At 32.2% G+C, this 19,674-nt stretch overlaps 1 protein-coding gene across 1 annotated transcript; it reads right to left on the reverse strand.

Annotated features, from left to right (window-relative positions):
- Positions 1-1,594: 1,594 nt before the first annotated feature.
- Positions 1,595-19,153, reverse strand: LOC101247887 (ankyrin repeat-containing protein NPR4-like). Its single transcript, XM_004233862.5, has 7 exons — positions 19,095-19,153; positions 18,388-18,535; positions 17,624-18,094; positions 3,105-3,251; positions 2,626-3,032; positions 2,430-2,513; positions 1,595-2,295 (listed from the first exon to the last, which is right to left on the reverse strand). The coding sequence occupies exons 2-7, from the start codon at positions 18,512-18,514 to the stop codon at positions 1,681-1,683; spliced, it is 1,851 nt and encodes a 616-aa protein (XP_004233910.2). The 5' UTR covers positions 18,515-18,535; positions 19,095-19,153; the 3' UTR covers positions 1,595-1,680.
- Between the last annotated feature and the right edge of the window lie 521 nt (positions 19,154-19,674).

Below are 19,674 nucleotides of genomic sequence, written 5' to 3' on the forward strand. Positions count from 1 at the left end.
CTAATTAACTTTCTCCGCTGGATTTTTTCAAGTTTCCTCTGCATTCTAAGGAGCTTATAGATAACCTGCCTAAGATTCCGCTGTCTCCTAATTGTAACATCTTACTGGCTAATTCCTTTTCCTTGTTGAATATATATAATGCTACATCTGCAACAAAATAATTAAAACTTAGCGGTATGTATTTATATGATCTGTAGGTATGTATTGAAAAGCAACAATAATATGAATAAACATCACTAGCTATCAGCTAGTTCGTTATGAAAAAGAAGCTTGAGATTAAAAAAAAAAAGAAGTGTTTTGTGTAGCTTACCATACAACTCACTGTGGACTGTGACCCGAAGAAGCTCTAAGCGATCTTGTGGTTGTATCCCATCAAAACTTGTGACATCAAAAAGGTAAAATACCATAGCTTTAGGCCCAAACAAAAGCTGCCAGAGTGATTGGTAATTGTCGTCCATCGCCAATAGGGATGTTTAATAGATTGTTATTCCTTTCCCTCATTGCTTTAACAATTTCAATATACCCTGACGCTGCTGCATGATGGAATGTCGTCTCTCTATATTTATTTTTCACTTCCAACTCATCTGGTTTCATCAGTCTCATTAGCTCTTGCAGAAATCCGGTACTTCTTGCTATTGCTGCAATGTGAAGTATTGTTCCAATACGCGATATATTTTCATGAACAAAGCTCGGATCCTTCTTTAAAATTGGTTCACCAAGCCTTTAGTTATCACTAAAAGCAGCCTGATTAAGAATTACACGTGCAATTTGATGATAAAGTTTCCTGTCTTCTGCAAATTGAATTAAATCAAACACTTGTCAGAATATACATGTTTTATTCAACGGAGTACATAGAGAGATTGTCGTGAACTTACTATGAGATTGATCTTCAATACGACTTCCACAAGTATGAGCATGGGAAGACTTGTTTAAGTGTCTCGACATTTATGTTATCTTGAGAGAGAGAGAGTTGTGAACTGTTTATTTACATATGAAATTAAACACTAATATTAGATTAACATTTCAAGTTTCTATGCTCTCGCAACAGAGCTAATTTCCATTCTATTTATCATCAATTTTCTAGGAGAAAAAATAAAATCAATAGACATAGACTGTGTCCAGTAAACAACTCTTCTTATATTGAAGTTCTAGATACATGTATATTTGGCGCATTTTAAAATACACATAAATAGGGAGAAAGACAACCGAGAGAGGGGGAGAGACAAGCGAGATAGGAGAGAGGTGAGAGTCAAAATGTAATGTTTGATACTAGCTAGATACATGAATATTTGTTACTAGATACGTTTGACATAAGATACAACCAGAGAGAGACGAGTGAGATAGGAGAGAGGCAAACGAGACAATCAATGTATTTCTCATACATGTAAACCACACTTGAATAGAGAGTGTATTTGAAATAAATTACACCTATTGGACACATATATTCGAGATACATGCGTCAGGTGAATAACGTTGATGATAAAGTAGAGGATATCTTTTGCATGAAGCAATGGAATTGTTTTTGCAATATGCAGCATCACTAGACAAAGAATTTCATAATAAATCAAATAATTTGACAATTGAGAAAAGAAACTCGACGTGCTAAAACTATTAATTATTACCAATCCCAAATAACATTGCTGAGAATTTCATGCTCAAACTTTACAATTATGAAGGTGGTTAATCGAGTTTGTGCTTTCCCGATCTAAAAAGAAACTTGGACGAACATGTCGATTTTGCCACATCAAACCATAGATTGTACTGTAAACACCCAAATAAAGCCACAGGAACACCAGCACAAGCAGCAATGAGTTTTGGCTCCCAACCTATATGACTACTGTAGATCAAAACGAAGGTTGCTGTAAACGCCACGAGCATGATAACTATCGAGACAAACAACATTGTGAGTCCGAAGAATAACTTGGCAGGCAATGACACACGAAAATCATCTTCAGCATAGCGAGATGTGAGAATGGACAAGAACATAATGATGGAAACGATTGAGGTGAATAGTGCCACTGCATCTGATATGACAAAGACTTTGAATCCAATCAAATTTAGCAATATTGGAATGCCATTATCACTGTTATAACCGCCTGGCACAGTGAATCCAGCAGCAAAGACCATTGTGGCAATCAAAGTTGAAACAATCATACAAGAATTTCCAGTGTCTTTCATCCACCTTTCCCCTTCTTTTAGTAATATCTTGTGTTCTTCCGTGAATAATTCTCTAGGGGTTTTCCCATCCTTGTTCTTCCTCTTTTGGTATGAAGGCGGTACAAGTTTCTCCACTTCCTAGCCGATTATTATCATCAGCAAATTAGAATTTTAAAAGCAACGCTAAAAATTGATTCATACTTAATGACAACGTAACAGATGAAATACATATAGTTTTAGGTGATGGATATATCTAGCTCGCTCGCTCTCACCTTGAACCACAATATCTCTCTTTGCATCTGAAGCGCTGCTCCAGAAATCCTAAGAAATGATGGGGGCATAATCTTCTCTTCCTCCTGGTTTAAACAATGATATATAATTAACCGAAACAAGGAAACTTTTTGATATTTCATGTATGTATCGCGAACATATATAGTTTAAAAAGAGAGAGGGAACGAAAAAATATACCTTAACAGCATTAGATTGGACATTTTTCTGTGGCTCCCCTAACTTGCCAGCCAAATGTAGAATGTTATTGCCATCATGATCGAACATTTGAAAAATTATGTTTTTCATTCCTCCTATTCGGTGTATAAGACTGAAGACTTTTTCCTCTCGATATAAAACTGCAACATGGAGAAGGGTATACCCTTTATCGTCGAATGAGCACATGATCTCAGGATAATCACGAGCAACCACAAGTAAAAACCCTAGATTTCCTGCTTTTGCAGCAGAGTGGCCCAATATTTCCTTTGTCACTAGTTCATATAGCTTAATTTGATCCTCTCCACGTCTTTGACACTTCGCCCATAGCTTCTCAAGTAGTAGCCTAGCTTGTTTCTCAACTTCATATCTTTCCGGAAGCAATTTTTGCACTATATATACATGCAGATTAATTAGTATTACATTTCAAGCCAAGAAATGTCTAATTAGTTAATTGATCTTACATTTCAACACTCTCCACACCGGAGAAGAAGCGTCACTGATCGCTATGGACTTTTCAGATAACGTCTTCAACAAATTAATATTTCTGTCTTCTAACATTTTAGTGACTACTAATTTTCTGTCCTTGTTGAATATATTTAATGCTACCTCTGCATGCCATAAAAAAGATCGAATCAACTTGGCCATAGAAATACATACATAACTAGCTAGCTCGTTTATGCATGTGTTGTTAGCATGATAGATAAAAAAAAAGGATCATCAATTGAGGCACTGCCAAAATACCTATGCGACGAGCATATTAGTGATACAGTTTAATAGAACCTCCATTAATAACTACACTCTACAACATTCAATACCTATGCGACGAGCATATATATATATATATATCACATAAGACCTCAATAATTTTTTTATTTTAACCATTCAATTACATATTATAGGAGTAACATTTTCATCTATTATTTCATTCTCTTGAATGAATGAATGTAACGACCTGTTAGTCGTTTTGAGCAGCAGATTTTATTTCTGGAAAAACTGGCTGGGACGACGGAACCCACGAAGGACCGTCATGGGCACGACGGATCGTCGAGGGTGTCTCGTTTCAAAACACTTAGAAATTCTGAAAAATGGATACTGAAATCGACTCTCTGAACTTCGTAACGGAATGACAGGACGGACCGTCACAGGCGTGACGGACCGTCACAGACTCTTCAGAGAATTGAGTCTCTGAACTCTGTGACGGAGCAGCAGGACGGACCGTCGCAGGCACGACGACCCTTCACAGGCTGCGTAATCCCAGGCGGGGTCGGATTTCTTTAAATGTTTTAAGGGGCATTTTGGACTATTCCTGCTATAATTATAAAGTTAGTGGGTTAATATTAATAACTCAATTACTTGGGAGCTAAAAGAGGTAACCTTGAGTAAATTAGTGGGTTATTATTGCCATCTTTTATTCTTAATTATATGCTAATTAGGATAAAAGAAAGAGGGTTTGAATAAGAAAAAGAAAAGAACAGAAAGAGAGGGAGAAGCGTACGATCAAGAGAAAGAAGAGAATAAAGCTTTGGGGAATTTGCTTGCTTGATCACTAATCTTCGGTGGAGGTAGGTTATGGTTTTTACACTATTCGTAGTAAACTCTTAATAGCGAATGATATGTATTGGGTAGTGTTGTAAACCCTTCTATATGCTTAATTGTGTGTTTGCATGTTGTGATTATATAATTGTGATGAGATAAGCATGATGAAGCTATTGAATTCTAAATCTTGAAAAAGAAACCCTAATCTACTTTGTTAATGATGATGCCTTAGTATAAAAGAAGGCTTGATGAATGAAAGTAGTGAGATTAGGGGATCGGGTGCCACGTTCCGGTACCAGGATATTATATGAGGATCGGAGTGTCACGTTCCGACACCAGGATAGTATATTGATCGGGTGCCACATTCCGGTACCAGGATAGTATATGAGGATCGGGGTGTCACGTTCCGACACCAGGATAGTATATGGATCGGGTGTCACGTTCCGACACCAGGATAGAATGAGGATCGGAGTGTCACGTTCCGACACCAGGATAGTATATTGAGGAGCGGAGTGTCACGTATCGACACGAGAGGAATAAAGATAATGAATCTTGAAAGATGTTAATATATTCAATCTAATGAACCTAATTCCCAAATGAGTATGATGAGGAGGCGTGAGTCCTCATTGATGTGCTTGGTGTTGTAACCAAGGGTTATGGTAATTGTAAATGCTGCATGCTAAGGATATTAGTTGATTTTATGATGTTATCTGATATATACTGTTTTCTATTTTGAGTTGGCCGATGATACCTACTCAGTACTTGTGTTTGTACTGACCCCTACTTGTATGTTTTCTTTTTGATTATTTGTGGAGTGCAGCAAACGTGCCGTCGTCTTCAACTCAACCGCAACTCTAGCCAGTCTTCATTATTCCGGATTTCAGGGTGAGCTAATGCTTCTAGCTTGGACTGGATCTTCCTCTTCATGTCTTGATGCCTTGAAGTTCCGACATGGACTAACTTTTTATGTATTCTAGCTTCTAGATACTCTTAGCTTTAGTAATTTGAAGTAGATGTTCTTGTGATGATGACTTCCAGATTTTGGGGATAATAATAATAGTTGTTGAATTTTTAGAAGTTATTGAATGTGTTTTTATTAATGAGTTTAAGTCTTCCGCATTACTTTCTGTTGATATTATATTGAAATGTTAAGGTTTAGATTGATTGGTTCGCTCACATAGGAGGGTAAGTGTGGGTGCCAGTCGTGGCCCGATTTGGGTCGTGACACCTAAATATCTAAATTGTTTGTACTTTGATACCGGAATTCAATTTACAACTTAATTTGATCTTCTCATGTTTATTAAACATGAATTGCATATAAACAATTGTGTTTCTACTTTCCATGATTATCTTATTTTTTAAAGTGTTTTCTATATTTCAAGTTCTTTTTTGATTTATTTTTTATTTTGTACAAGTGTAACAAATTGTAATGAATTGTGACATTTACAAAGCTTTACAATTTGATGTAATTTGCAGAGGTTATCACAAACCTCCACAATAAAACCGCTACAAATTATTATAAATTGCGGCGTTCACAAAACCTCACAAATTGGTGCAATTTGCGGAGGTTATCGCAAAAGCTACAAAATGATTTTATAGTGGAGTTTTTTAAAACCCCACAAATAAACCTCTGCAAATTAGCTTGTTTTTATGCATTTATTGTATATATTAATGTAATTAGATAGTGATATAAATTAGCATGATCATATACATTTGTTGTAGAATCAAATGAATAAATATTGTGATAAAATAACTGATTCGGAGGGATAGGAAGGCAAAATTAGAGGGATTGAATATTATATTTGTAGGGATAGAATAGCTGATCTTTAAGGATAGGAATGACAGATCTTTAGAGATGTTTAATCTTTATTCTCTCTATATAATGGAAAAACTCTCACTTTGAAGACATTCAACAGAAAATTTAGTGGGTATCAACGCCTTCTCTTGGCTGTCTTGTTTGATAGATTCCTCCGTGGTTTCTTCTAAGATTTTTTTTTGGAAAATCTTGATTTTTGGTTGACTGTTCATCGACAATCAGTCTTACCAATTTTGTTCTTGGTCATTCTAGTTGCTTTCCTGAGTCTTTGTAGTTTTCATAGCTATCAAAAACATAAATGCACATTATTTTGAATCCTTTAGTGTTTGTTTCACTGGAAATAATTATTTTTTTTGGAGTTTTAATGTCACATATTTGTCACAAGCAAATTAAAGAACTATGGGGTCATATAGATGGAAACGATCCTGCTTCTATAGATGCAACAAAGCTAGGTGAATGGAAGACTAAAGATGCTCGGGTGTTGACATGGATTTTAGGGTCAATTGAACCTCCGATTGTTCTTAATCTCAGGCAGTACAAGACAACTAAGGTCATGTGAAATTACTTACAAATGTTTACAACCTAGATAATAGCTCAAGACGCTTTCAGTTATAGTATAAAATTTCTAATTACTCTCAAGGAGGTTTTTTTGTTCAGGATTATATTTCCGGATTTCAGAACTTATTGGCTGAATTTACAAATATTGTCTATGTCAAAATACCTACTATATCTCTACCAGTGATTCGGGCAGTTCATGAGCAAAGCAAGCGAGACCAACTTTTGATGAAATTACGCTCTGACTTTGAGAGTGTTCGCTCTAACTTGATGAATCACGACATGTCTCCCTCTTTAGTTGTCCGCTTTAGGAAATTACTTCGTGAAGAGAAACGTCTTGTCACATAAAATGCTTTCAAGAAAGAAAATGATGTTATTGTTGCATTTGCTGCTCAATTTAAAGGCAAGAGCTAGAATATGAGTAAAACTCAATGCTACAGTTGCAAGGTTTATGTTCATATTGCTAGCAATTGTAGCAAGAAGTTCTGTAATTATTGTAAACAACAAGGACACATCATCAAAAAGTGTCCCACGCGCCCTCAAAATCATAGGGTCAATGCTTTCCAAGCTGGGATAAATGGTTCCACTAATGATAACTCATCTTCAAGACAAGTACTTACTCTTGAAATGGTACAACAAATGATTGTGTCACCTTTTTCATTATTGGAATTACAAGGTAATGATGTTACATCTAATTTTTGGATTATTGATTCAGGTGCTTCCAATCATATGACTAACTCAACGAGCATCCTGAAAATGTTCGTAAGTATCAAGGTCCATCACAAATACAGATTGTCAGTGATAGTAATTTACCCATTATCAAGGTTGGGGATATTACTCCAACTTTCAAGAATGTTTTTGTTCTAGTTTCATTTTAGTAAAACAACTGGTATATAACAATTGTGATGTAAATATTTCTCGTAATGATTGTCTTGTGCAGGATCAGGTGTCGGAGACGTAATCATGAAGGGGCCTAAAGTTAGACGATTGTTTCCTATACACTTTTCCATGCCTCCTGTTTTATCTTTTGCTTGTACTTCCAGTACTGCTAGCAAGACTGAGGTTTGACATAAGCTTCTAGGACATCCAAATTCTGTTGTGTTGTCTCATTTATCAAATTTTGATTTATTGGGAAATAAAAATCAGTTTTCATTTCTACTTGTAAATTATGCAAAAGTAAAACTCTTTATTTACCTAGATTTGGTAGTCATGCTACTAAGTGTTTAGATGTCATTCATAGTAATGTTAGGGGCATTTCACCAATTATTTTTCATGATCATTTCAAATACTTTGTGATATTCATAGATGTTTATAGTCGATTTACATGAGTGTATTTTGTTCGATCAAATTGAGGTATTTTCTATGTCTAAGACATTTTTGGCTTACGTTGAGACACAATTTTCTACATGCATCAAATTATTAAGATATGATTCTGGTAGGGAATATATGTCTTATGAATTCAAAAGATTCTTGTTTGACAAAGAAATTGTCTCACAACACTCTTGCCCATATACATCACAACAAAATGGAGTTGCTAGACGAAAAAATCTCTATCTTTTAAATGTCACTCGTACTTTATTGATTGAGTCATCTGTACCTCTAAATATTGGGTGGAAGCTTTGTCTACTGCTGTCTATTTAATTAATAGAATTCCGTCTAAAGTGTTAAATCTTAAGTCTCCATATTTTCGTCTTTATTATCAAAATCTTAACTATGGTGATTTTCATACATTTGGTTGTGTTTGTTTCGAGCATTTTCCTCCCTCGCAGTGCAATAAACTTTCTGTACAGTCTACTAAAATGTGCTTTTATTTCTAGAAATGTTGTTTTCTTTGAGAATTAGTATTCTATTATTGTAAATTCATTTTCTGCTACTCCTCTTTTTTCTACTTTTGAGGATTTATCATCTTCTTCTTAGAGGTTCAAATTTGGATTTGTGTATGACTGACGTCGGCCAACTTTATCCTATCCCGACACTAATCCATCGCCTGAAATTGTACCACAATTAGAATCTGAGAATTCTTCGAGTGATCCTCTTGAGCCTACTCAACGATCTACTAGAGTATCTTGTACTCTCAATTGGTATGTTTTTTCCTCTACTTTATCCAACATATTTGTTCCGTCTTGTTACTCATAAGCTTCCAAGCAAGAATGTTGGCAGAAAACAAAGGAGGAAGAACTTTTGGCTCTTAAAGAAAATGACACATGAGATGTTGTTTCATAACCTTCAAATGTACGCCCTATTAGATGTAAATAGGTTTATTCAATCAAACTTCATTTTCGTGGAACTCTTGATCGGTACAAAGCTCAATTGGTTGTTCTTGGTAACATGCAAAAGTATAGGGTGGACTATGAGGAGACTTTTGCACCCGTAGCTAAAATGACTACGGTGCAAACTATTATTGTCATTGTTGCTTCATAAAACTGGTCTTTTTATCAAATGGATGTCAAAAATGCTTTTCTCCATGGTAATCTTAAAGAAGATATTTATACGAAATCTCCACCTGATTTGTTCTCATCGCCTACATCAAATGTATGCAAGTTGAAGCGATCTTTGTATGAATTAAAACAAGGTCCAAGAGCCTGATTTGATAAGTTTTGGCCTACTTTGCTACAATTTTCTTTTGAGGAGAGCAAATTTGACTCATCTTTGTTTCTTCGGAAAACATCTACAGGTTGTGTTTTTCGTTTGGTATATGTAGATGACATTATTATCAGGATTTGATTCTTCACTAATCGCTAGCCTCCAACAGTAGCATAAAAGATTCATTTCATATTAAAGATCATGGTACTCTTACTTATTTTTTGGGTTTGAAAGTTCATAATGTTGCTTCAGGTGTGTTTCTAAACCAACACAAATATACTCAGGATCTGATTTTTTTGGCTGGTCTTCAAGATTCCTCCTCCGTAGATACTCCATTGGAATTGAATATGAAGTATCATCGTGAGGAAGGTGATTTTCTTCCTAATCTAACTATATTTTGACAACTAGTAAGGAGTCTAAATTACCTTACTTTACTAAGCCTAATATCTCTTCTACAGTTCAACAAGTTAGTCAATTTATGCAAACTCCCCATCACCTTCACTTGGTGGTTGTTCGTTGCATTATTCGATATCTTCTAGAAACATCTACTCGTGAATTGTTCTTTCCAGGTGATTCTCCTATTCATCTTAATAATTTTAGTGATTCTGATTGGGCGCGATGTCCTGATACTCTTCATTCAGTCTCTGATTGGTGCATGTTTCTTGGAGAGTCATTGATATCTTGGAAGAGTAAAAGACAAGATTGTGTGTCAAAATCTTCAAGAGAGGCTGAATATTGATCCATGTACTGCTTGGTCCGAGGTTGTATGGCTTTGTGGATTACTTGTTGAGATTGGATTTCCTCAATCTCATCCTACTCTTCTCCAAGTTGACAATACAAGAGTTATTCAAATTGCTACTAATTCTGTTTTTTCATGAGAGGACCAAACACATCGAAGTGGATTTTCATTATGTAAGAGACGTTGTAGATAAATGAGTCATTACTCTTTCACATGTATCCATTGCTCTTCAAATAGTTGATGCGTTTACAAAATCCATGGCATGACAATGCCATCAGTTTCTAGTAGGCAAATTGATGCTTCTTGATCCACAAGCATCAATTTGAAGGGGATGTTATGTTGTTCATCTTGTATTCCAAACATACTTAGAACAAAATTTTGAAAATCTTTGTAAGACAACAAAGTTTAAGAATATTTTCACAACTAGAAAATTAAAACTAGTAGCGAAACTAGAATCAAAAACAGATTTTAAAAAAATATACGAAATATTTTTCTTAAAGAAGAATTGTTGTTAATATGTGTCTAAAGAATCTTACTGATTCTAAAAACCTTTGCAGAAATACGAAGTTACCAAGTTTAATGAACCAGTGAAGAACAAAAGAATAGAAGAACTGAAATTAATTCACAAATCTAATATTTGTAAAACACGTACCAGAATATGGAAAAAATTTAATAGGAAAAAGATCAAGTCCAGTGAACTCACAGTGTCCCCTTAAGAAAATTATTCTCCTCTAGTCCGAGGTTTGATTTGGAATATGACCTCCCAGGGTAAAATGATCTCAATCACCAGAGTATAGATACCAAAAACTCCGGTGTCAGCGAACCACTCAACGACAGTAAAGTACACTTAGAATACTAGATTTAGTAGTTGAAGAAGAAGTCCATGAATTATATATTAAAATGAGAGGAAATCCCTCAATTTATAGAAAACAAAGGGTAGTGCGAGAAAGTTCTTATTGTGCCTTACCGGAAAGGTTACAAACCTTTGGAAAAGTCACAATCTTTCAGAAAGGTCATCACCTTTCATAAAAGTCACAACTTTCCATAAAGGTCACAACTTTTCATAAAAGTCACAACTTTTCATAAAATTCACAACTTTTCATAAAAGTCGCAACATTTCATAAAAGTCACAACTCTTCATAAAAGTCGCAACTCTTCATTTTCCATTCTCACTTTTTTAAAACCCAAAAATCCCCCGCATGAATGGGGAATGACTCGAAGATAGGAAAACGGACAAGTATGTGTACTTCACAAACAAGAATTAATTGCATTTGGATAAGTAGGTTTCCCTTGGACTTTCCGTAGTGAACATATGTCGGATATACTCGGTCAATTGGTAGATGCAATATCTTTGAACCGTCGAACTTTGGTGTATACCTAGATAACCATATGTCACACAATTAACCTTTATCATTTATGGTTCTTACGATTATATCGTTTTAGCCATTAACACCTCCTGGTTTCATGAGTGTATAAAGAGATGGGCTTTTGACAATCATCTTCTTTGAAGCGGCTTACACTTCACACTCACATAGGTGATTTCTAACCGTGTTATCGTGTAGATACACTATTTGGTCAACTCTGCCAAACTTAGCAAATCATTAAAACCATTAATCTTTATTAACTCATTAACAAGCCTTATTGTTGTGTCTTTGTCCCTGAGCATTGTCTTCATCATGAGAATGGATTGAGTTTGTTGACAATGTCGAACCGTCATTCACAACTTTGTTTTTCTCCTTGAATCTAGCTCTTGGGATCTCCAGTCTGATAGATAGAGTTACCGCCATGATGACTTGTCCTAAGCCGTAAATTCATTCTCTTAGATGATTTTTTAACTCCCTCTCTGGTTAGGCCTTTTTGTAAGTGGATCCGACACATTATTCTTTGACTTTACATAGTCAATTCTAATAATTCCACTAGAGAGTAGTTTTCTAATGGTATCATGTCTATGTTGTATATGACGAGACTTTCCATTATACGTCATGCTCCATGCCCTACCTATTGCATCTTGACTGTGAAAGTGTATGCATACTAATGCCAATGGTTTGGGTCAAAATATAATATCTATCAAGAAATTCCGGAGTCTTTCAACTTATTCACCGACCTTATCTAGAGCACCTAGCTCAAAGATCATTCTAGAGCTAGAGATACATGTCTCTTTTGAAATATTTCTAAGAGACCGCTCTTCTACCAATAGTAAATACATATCCACTCGTGAATTTTACTTCATTCATCCGATGATTCAATTTGCATCACTATATCTTTCAATATTGTTGGATATTGTTATAATGCAAAACATAGTTTTAAGTATTATTTTAAATACTCCAAAACTCTATTTATTGTCATCTAATGAATTTATTTGGGATCACTTGTGAACCGACTCAGTTTAAAATAACAAATGTTTTATCTGATCACACACTATATGATATATATCATGCTTTCCAAAACTCTAGCACTATCCAATTGTGAGTCACTTTTGTTTTCACTCTTTTGAAATGCAAAGCTCACATTTATTGAAGACTTGACAATATTGACATCCAAATATTTGAACTAGTTAAGTATCTTTTCAATGGAATGAGATCGTGAAAATGCTAAACAATATAGAGTTCTATGATTCTTATATCTAAGATCGCATTAGCAACTCCAATAATTTTCATTCCACTTGCTTTATAGCATACGTTAGTAGCATTTATGTCATTAGTGTCTCTATTGATGATCAATATATCACCAATATACAAACAAACAATGACCTTATGATTTTAATGTGAACACATTTATCACTTTCATCATTCTTCAATCCATTTGCCGACATGGTTTGATCAAATTATGTCATTGTTTCGGTGCTTGCATAATGTGACTTAACAAGTTCACACACTTTTTTTTATTTACCAGGAACCACAGAACCCTTGGGTTGTTCCATGTAAATTTCTTCCTCCAATTCTACATTTAAGAAAGTTCTTTTCACATGCATTTGATGAATTTTGAGGTCGTATACCACACTAATAAGTTTTGCATCCGAATGGATGTAATTCTAATTACTAACGAGTATATATACACACAAGATCAAAACCTTGGTTTTTTTTTATCTAAAGCCTTTGACACAAAGTCTTGCTTTATATTTTTCAACAGTTCCATCAACTGTTATTTTCCTTCTAAAAATTCACTTTGAACCCAAAGGTTCATTTTCTTGAAGAAGATCAATTAACTTCCAACATTGTTTATTCACATCATCTTTCCAAAGAATGAGCTTATCATATTCGAAGAAAGTAAATGTCCTTTAACATTTACTAAGCCTCTGAATCTCTTTATTAAGTACATTATTCTTTTCATTTCCTAGGCCTTTTAGACCCTTCTCTAGACTACTCAAGTCTAATTTTACAGTCCACAGTCATAGGTCCTATTTTGATTCTTTTAGGAATAGGAACTTGGACTTTGACTAGATACCCACACACTTTGAAATATTTCAAGTTGGATTTCCTTTCTTTTCATTTCTCATATGGAAAAGATTGTATTCTAATTAAACAAAATCGCTTTCTTTCTAAAAAGACAAAACTTTTTGTTGTTCCCTTTTGCAGTAAGGATAATTTCTCCACACAAGTTTTATGTAAACCCGAACTTATAATAATGCATCCATCATTTCTTTCAACGTTCGGTTTTTCATTAGATTGAGGTGAATATGACAGTAGTTTGATGGATATTCCACTTTTCAAATATATTTCTGCACAATGAGATTTATACTCTCCATTTTTATCACCTATATTTTTTCACACTGATTTTCAACTTTGATATTACATTGTCTAAACATTTCTATTGCTCATCCTTACCATTCAGCAAATAGACATAGTCATTTCTAATGCAATTCTCAATAAAAGTAACAAATACTTTTTCCTACCATGAGATGGTGTTAACTTCATATCACAAATGTCAGTGTAAATTAATTCTAAGGGATTAGAATTCCATTCAACAAATTTAAAAGAATGCTCAACATACTTAGATTCCACAAAAACTTGACATTTTTATTTATTGCACTCAAAGTTTGGCAAAACTTCTAAGTTGATCAGTTTTCCTTACAAGGTTTTGTAATTGACATGCCCTAAGTGTTCATGTCACAAACATTGACTCAAGCAAGTAAAAACAAATAAAAATATTGAGTTCGAAAAGCTCTTCGTTGTGAGGTAGCTTTTTCCTCACTAATATTTTGTTCCTATTTCTTACAATTTTATGTGATACAAACATTGTTTAGATTGTCAAATGTCCTTTTCAGAAGGACATTTCCATAACTTTCAATATAATTGTTATAGAAATACCCATGAACAAAGTTTCATCGGGTTCAATAAAGACAATATAGTCCAGATGTTATTTTTTTTAAAAAAAAATAACAAATGACTATTCACCAATATTCATGTCTATGCAAATACTTTTATTATAATAGACATATCTTTTCATGAAAAATCACAATATTTTAAGTGATATTTTTTCCCCATAAATGAACACAATTATTTTGAACAAGTATATATATAATTTGGATGTTTCATACTACTCACACTATATACTAGTAATAGAGAAACTCAACAACCACAATATCAAATATACTCCAAGAATTTTGTGGGTATAACATAATACAAAAGTATAATTGAATTTCATATCTTTTGCTCCAAAGTTAAATTAGACACCAAGTCTAATCATAAGCAAATAATCCCCACATTTCAAATGTGATCTCAAAAATATTTTTCAAGTATTTGAAAATAGTTTTTCCACATATTTTAATGTTGAAAACATTATTCTACGAAAGAATTATAGTGCTGCAATTCTCTTTTACAATATTTACACAATGTCAAAGTTCATTCCATAGAGACATTAACTCATAAATTCTAAGTCACTTCCTCTATCATAAATAGACATACCACTTAGTATTTTAAATACTAATAATAAGGACAAAAAAAATGTACAATTTATTTCTATATTACATTGAAGTTTATAGAAAATCACAAATACAATACTGACTTATTATGTGAAGTTTTCATATTCTTCAAATCAATTGTATAGTTCAATTTATCCAGAGTACAAAACCACAAAAGTTTTTAGTCTACAAAAATCAGACACACTAACATTTCTCATGGAGTACAAAACTACAAAAGTCTTTTTTTTTCTTCAAACGGAATAACACATTTTTTATCACATAGAAATGTTTTTCTTATCAAATAGTCTTAACTATAATATTTTGACATACTATTTTATCAAACCAAAAATATGCATCTCTCATTTTTGCAAACTAAAGAATTTTAAAAGCAACAATATTTGCGAAGTAAAATTCATTCCACAACATATGGTTTGCAGATTTTTTTTCAAAGATACACATAATAAAAAAATAAAAAATCAAAGATGATAATTCTTAGAAACTATTTTCCTTCTTAGATAATTCAATAAGAAGGTTACCTGGTAATCTTTAAATGGAATACCATAAAATTTTTTTGTTACATTCTCACTTCGACCTTGCTAAACAAAGCAACGAATCATGGAGAAGTAATGCATTTATCTTCTACTTCCATGATCAGATTCTCTCAATCAGTAGAATACAAAAAATACTAACAGTATATTAATTTCCTTAAGATTGTTGTTCATCTTGTATTCCAGACATACTTAGAACAAAATTTTGAATATCTTTGAAAGATCTGCAAAGTTTTTTGGAACCAGTAAGATTCTTTAGACACATATTAACAACAATTCTTCTTTAAGAAAAATATTTCGTATATTTTTTTAGAATCTGTTTTTTATTCTAGTTTCGCTACTATTTTTAATTTTCTAGTTGTGAAAATATTCTTAAACTTTGTTGGCTTACAAAGATGTTCAAAATTTTATTCTAAGTATGTTTGGAATACAAGATGAACAACATGTTACAGGTAACTAAATTAAATGATTGTGTATATCAGTGTAATTAGATAGTGATATAAATTAGCGTGATCATATATATTTGTTGTAGAATCAAAGAAATGAATATTGTGATAGAATATTTGATCCAGAGGGATAGCAAGACAGATTTAGAGGGATTGAATTGCAAATTTGTAGAGATAGAATAGTTGATCTTTAGGAATAGGAATGACGAATCTTTAGAGATGTGTAATCTTTATTTTCTCTATATAATGAAAATTAAACTCTTTGACATGTGTATCTGATGAGATGTTTCATATCATATATTATTATAAGTGGAAAGATTTTGAGTTCAAAGTTGAATTACGAAAATGTCCTTCACCGAATTAAAATTTATAACACATCAAATTATTTAAATGTGGAACTAGAGATAAAAAAATAACAAAACTGAAAAAAAAAATTAAATGTGAAACTAGAGAGTTCATGTATCTATTTCATCTGTATTAATTATCAATAACCATGAATTTTTAGTTGAAAAAGAAGATGGAACTTTATTTCTAAGTGATAAACAATGAAGAAGTTGGAAAGTCATTACTAATTGATAAATAACCATTAAGAAAATAACTTTTATACTATAAATAAGAAACGGTACATGTCCTAATCATATGCATAATGCATTAATGAAGTGTTAAAGATTGATTTATTATTTCAGCAAAATATAATTTTTTTTCTTTTGCAGAATTTCAGAAGTTCTATAGTAATTAAATGTAGGTTGATTTAATTTAATACATATAATCAATACATCTGTTAAAGGAATCCTAAAGAACATCAAAGAAAATTATTTTCATTTTCCTTATGGACATATTTCAGCTCAATAGGATTTCTTTAATTTTTGTTTTTTGACTTCTTTTTCATCATTTTCCCCTTTTATTTAAAGCAATATTTGTATATAAAAGATGGTGAAATATGTAGAGTTAATGAATATATATCGAAATCATAAAATCGCCAAATTCAAACTTTATGGGATGATATATGAAGATTACTATCTCTATCATCAACATTAGCAAGATTAATGAGGTATGAAAGAAAGAAGAGTGGTTTCTTTGGAAAACATTTTTATAATTTTCATTAATTGATATATTCTTTATAATTTCTTGTGATTATATTATTTATAGATGAAAAACAATGTGTACAATTTAATATGTCATCATCACTAAAGAAGTAGTGTATAGTGTATTTGTTGGGAGTCTTAAATGATATCTTGCTTAATTATTTTTATTCAATAAATTTCTAAAATTTTGCTCCATGTCATTTTTTACTAAGGTTTAGCATATCATTATTTTGAATTTTATTATAATTATGAATATCGATAAATGAGAGTGTAATGTAATTTTACTATACTAGATATATTTATTGTTCTTGAAAAAAATAAAAAATAATTGAAATTGCCACTAAAATTATTTTAAAAAACTCAAAGGGAAGCTTCAAAAGTTTAGATAATTGATTTCTCCGGTATACTGATTTTGTTAGTTTACTTAATTGATTCATTATTTATAGTTTATTATAATTACTTTTTGTTATAGATGAAATACAATATTGCTTTATTATTTTTATTTAATTAATTTCTAAAATTTGTTCTTTATCATTTTTATCAAAGTTCAATAGATCTTTAGTTTTGAAATCAGTCATTGTGGTGATAGAAAAATAAAGTTAAGAAGTTAAGCAAGCAATTTAAGGTTATTTTCTGTGATAGCAATTGACATTGGATAACACGTGCAATGCACGTGTCCAGGAACTAGTATATATATATATATATATATATATATATATATATATTAAAAAAAAGAAAAGAAGGATACTTTGTGTTTATTTTAATAGCTTACCATACATTTCATTCTGGATAGTGATCTCAAGAAGGACCAAGAGTTGTTGCTTTATCACATCATAATCTGTGACCTCATTAAGGTATGTTACCATAGCTTTATGCCCAGCTTCAGCTGCCAGAGTGATTGCTAAAATTTCCTCCTCATTAAAAATGTTTGGTAGATTCTTATTCTTTTCTCTCATTGCTTTAGCTATTTCAATGTGACCTACCGTTGCTGCAACGTGAAATGCCGTATTCCGACCTATCTCCAAGTCACCTACTTTCATTAGTTTAATTAGCTCTCGCACAAATCCGATACTTTTTGCTGCTGCTGCAATGTGAAGTAATGTTTCAGAGCCTTCTCCATAGTCACCACTATGAACAAGACTTTGTTCCTTCATTAGAATTGGTTCTGCAATCTCCCACCTATCTTTTATAGCAGCACTCTGAAGGATTTGAGCTACAGTTATACAATCCAGTTCCTCTTCATCTGCAAATTAAAATCTGTTATTAGATTTACAACCAATTTTGATTTTGGAGAATTCCGACGGACCACCCTGCTATGATAGCATTAGGTCTTACACCTAACTCACATCCCAAAAGCTAGCTCAAAAGAAGAAAGATTGTTCATGCTTTATAAATAATCCACCCATCTCATTAACATATAGATGTGAAACTTTTGTCATTCTTCATTGACACTATTACTATTAACTTTATGTTGTATTATATATCCATAAAACTTAAAGGGTTTATGCGATCTATAGAAGATGGTTGTGAACTTACTAACAAATATTACAGTGTTGAAAAGTTGATTTTCAACATCACTTCCTTCTTCTTCAGACCAAAATTGTTCATTATCTTCACAATCCTCAAAAACTGATTCAATTTCATGGGAAGACTCGCTCTTCATTATCACGTGTTCGAATTGCACCTGCCAACACAAACTAAATTAGGATACACAAAAAGTATGATTCTTCTTTGCTTCAACAATATGAACAACTTATTCCGTAAATTTCTACAGAAAACTCAATCATTGACACATTTCAACTTTGAAGTTCAAGTCCTCATTTGTTTTTGTTAGGATTATAACCGGTTATTTTCAATATAACATATGAATGTGCATATAAAATTAAACACTAGTATTAAATTAAAAAAATTCACCTACCTTACCTTGAAAAATTAGTTGTTGTTCAAACAATATAAAGAGATCCTTTAAATGTAGTGAACTAAGACATGTGAAGTAAAACGAAGACCTAAACTAGTGGAATCTGTATTGTTTATTAAAAAAAATAGAGTAAATTTTCCCATTTGTAAAGAGTGCATAAGAAAGAAGTAAATAATTTTGATTTCTAAGGAATGTGTTACTTTTTGCTAAATTTTCCCTCTTTGTACATAATAATATATACTATATATTTTGGGCAATAGAAAGGCTATAAACAAAGAAAATTAAAGAAGATGATTTGTTATAATAAAAATGAATCTTCACCTACCTTACCTTGAAAAATTAACTGTTGTTCAAACAATATAAAGAGATCCTTTAAATGTTGTGAACTAAGACATGTGAAGTAAAACGAAGACCTATTTATTCATTTACTTGACCTTTCTACATACTCCATTATTTAGGTTCCGTACAAAACATTGACAATGAAAAAATTATGATGGCTGAAAAATATAATTAATTATATTTTGATTTTGATTTTGATGGTTTACAAGTAATTATAAATAACTATTTGTTTTTTGTCCTAAAAATAATACAATTGATTTATATGAAATTAAGAGTTAAAATCTTAACTTTACTTTTTATTTAAATACATAATTGTTTGACATTAAATCTATATTAATATTAATATGTTTATCTCTATTTTTATCAAATGAACATTATGAATTTTCAAAATAATAAATAAAATAAATTAATAATTTGAAGACATTACTATTTTTCTATTGAAGAAATGGAGAAATAATGCACAAAAGAGGTAATAAATCACTAATTATAGGATATAATTATCTTTTTGGGGTAATGAAATTTTACAAAGTACTCTACATAAAAGGGGGTTAAATAGAACAGAAAAT

This window comes from Solanum lycopersicum, chromosome 2, assembly GCF_036512215.1.
Source record: "Solanum lycopersicum chromosome 2, SLM_r2.1".
In the NCBI taxonomy this organism is placed as follows: domain Eukaryota; kingdom Viridiplantae; phylum Streptophyta; class Magnoliopsida; order Solanales; family Solanaceae; genus Solanum; species Solanum lycopersicum.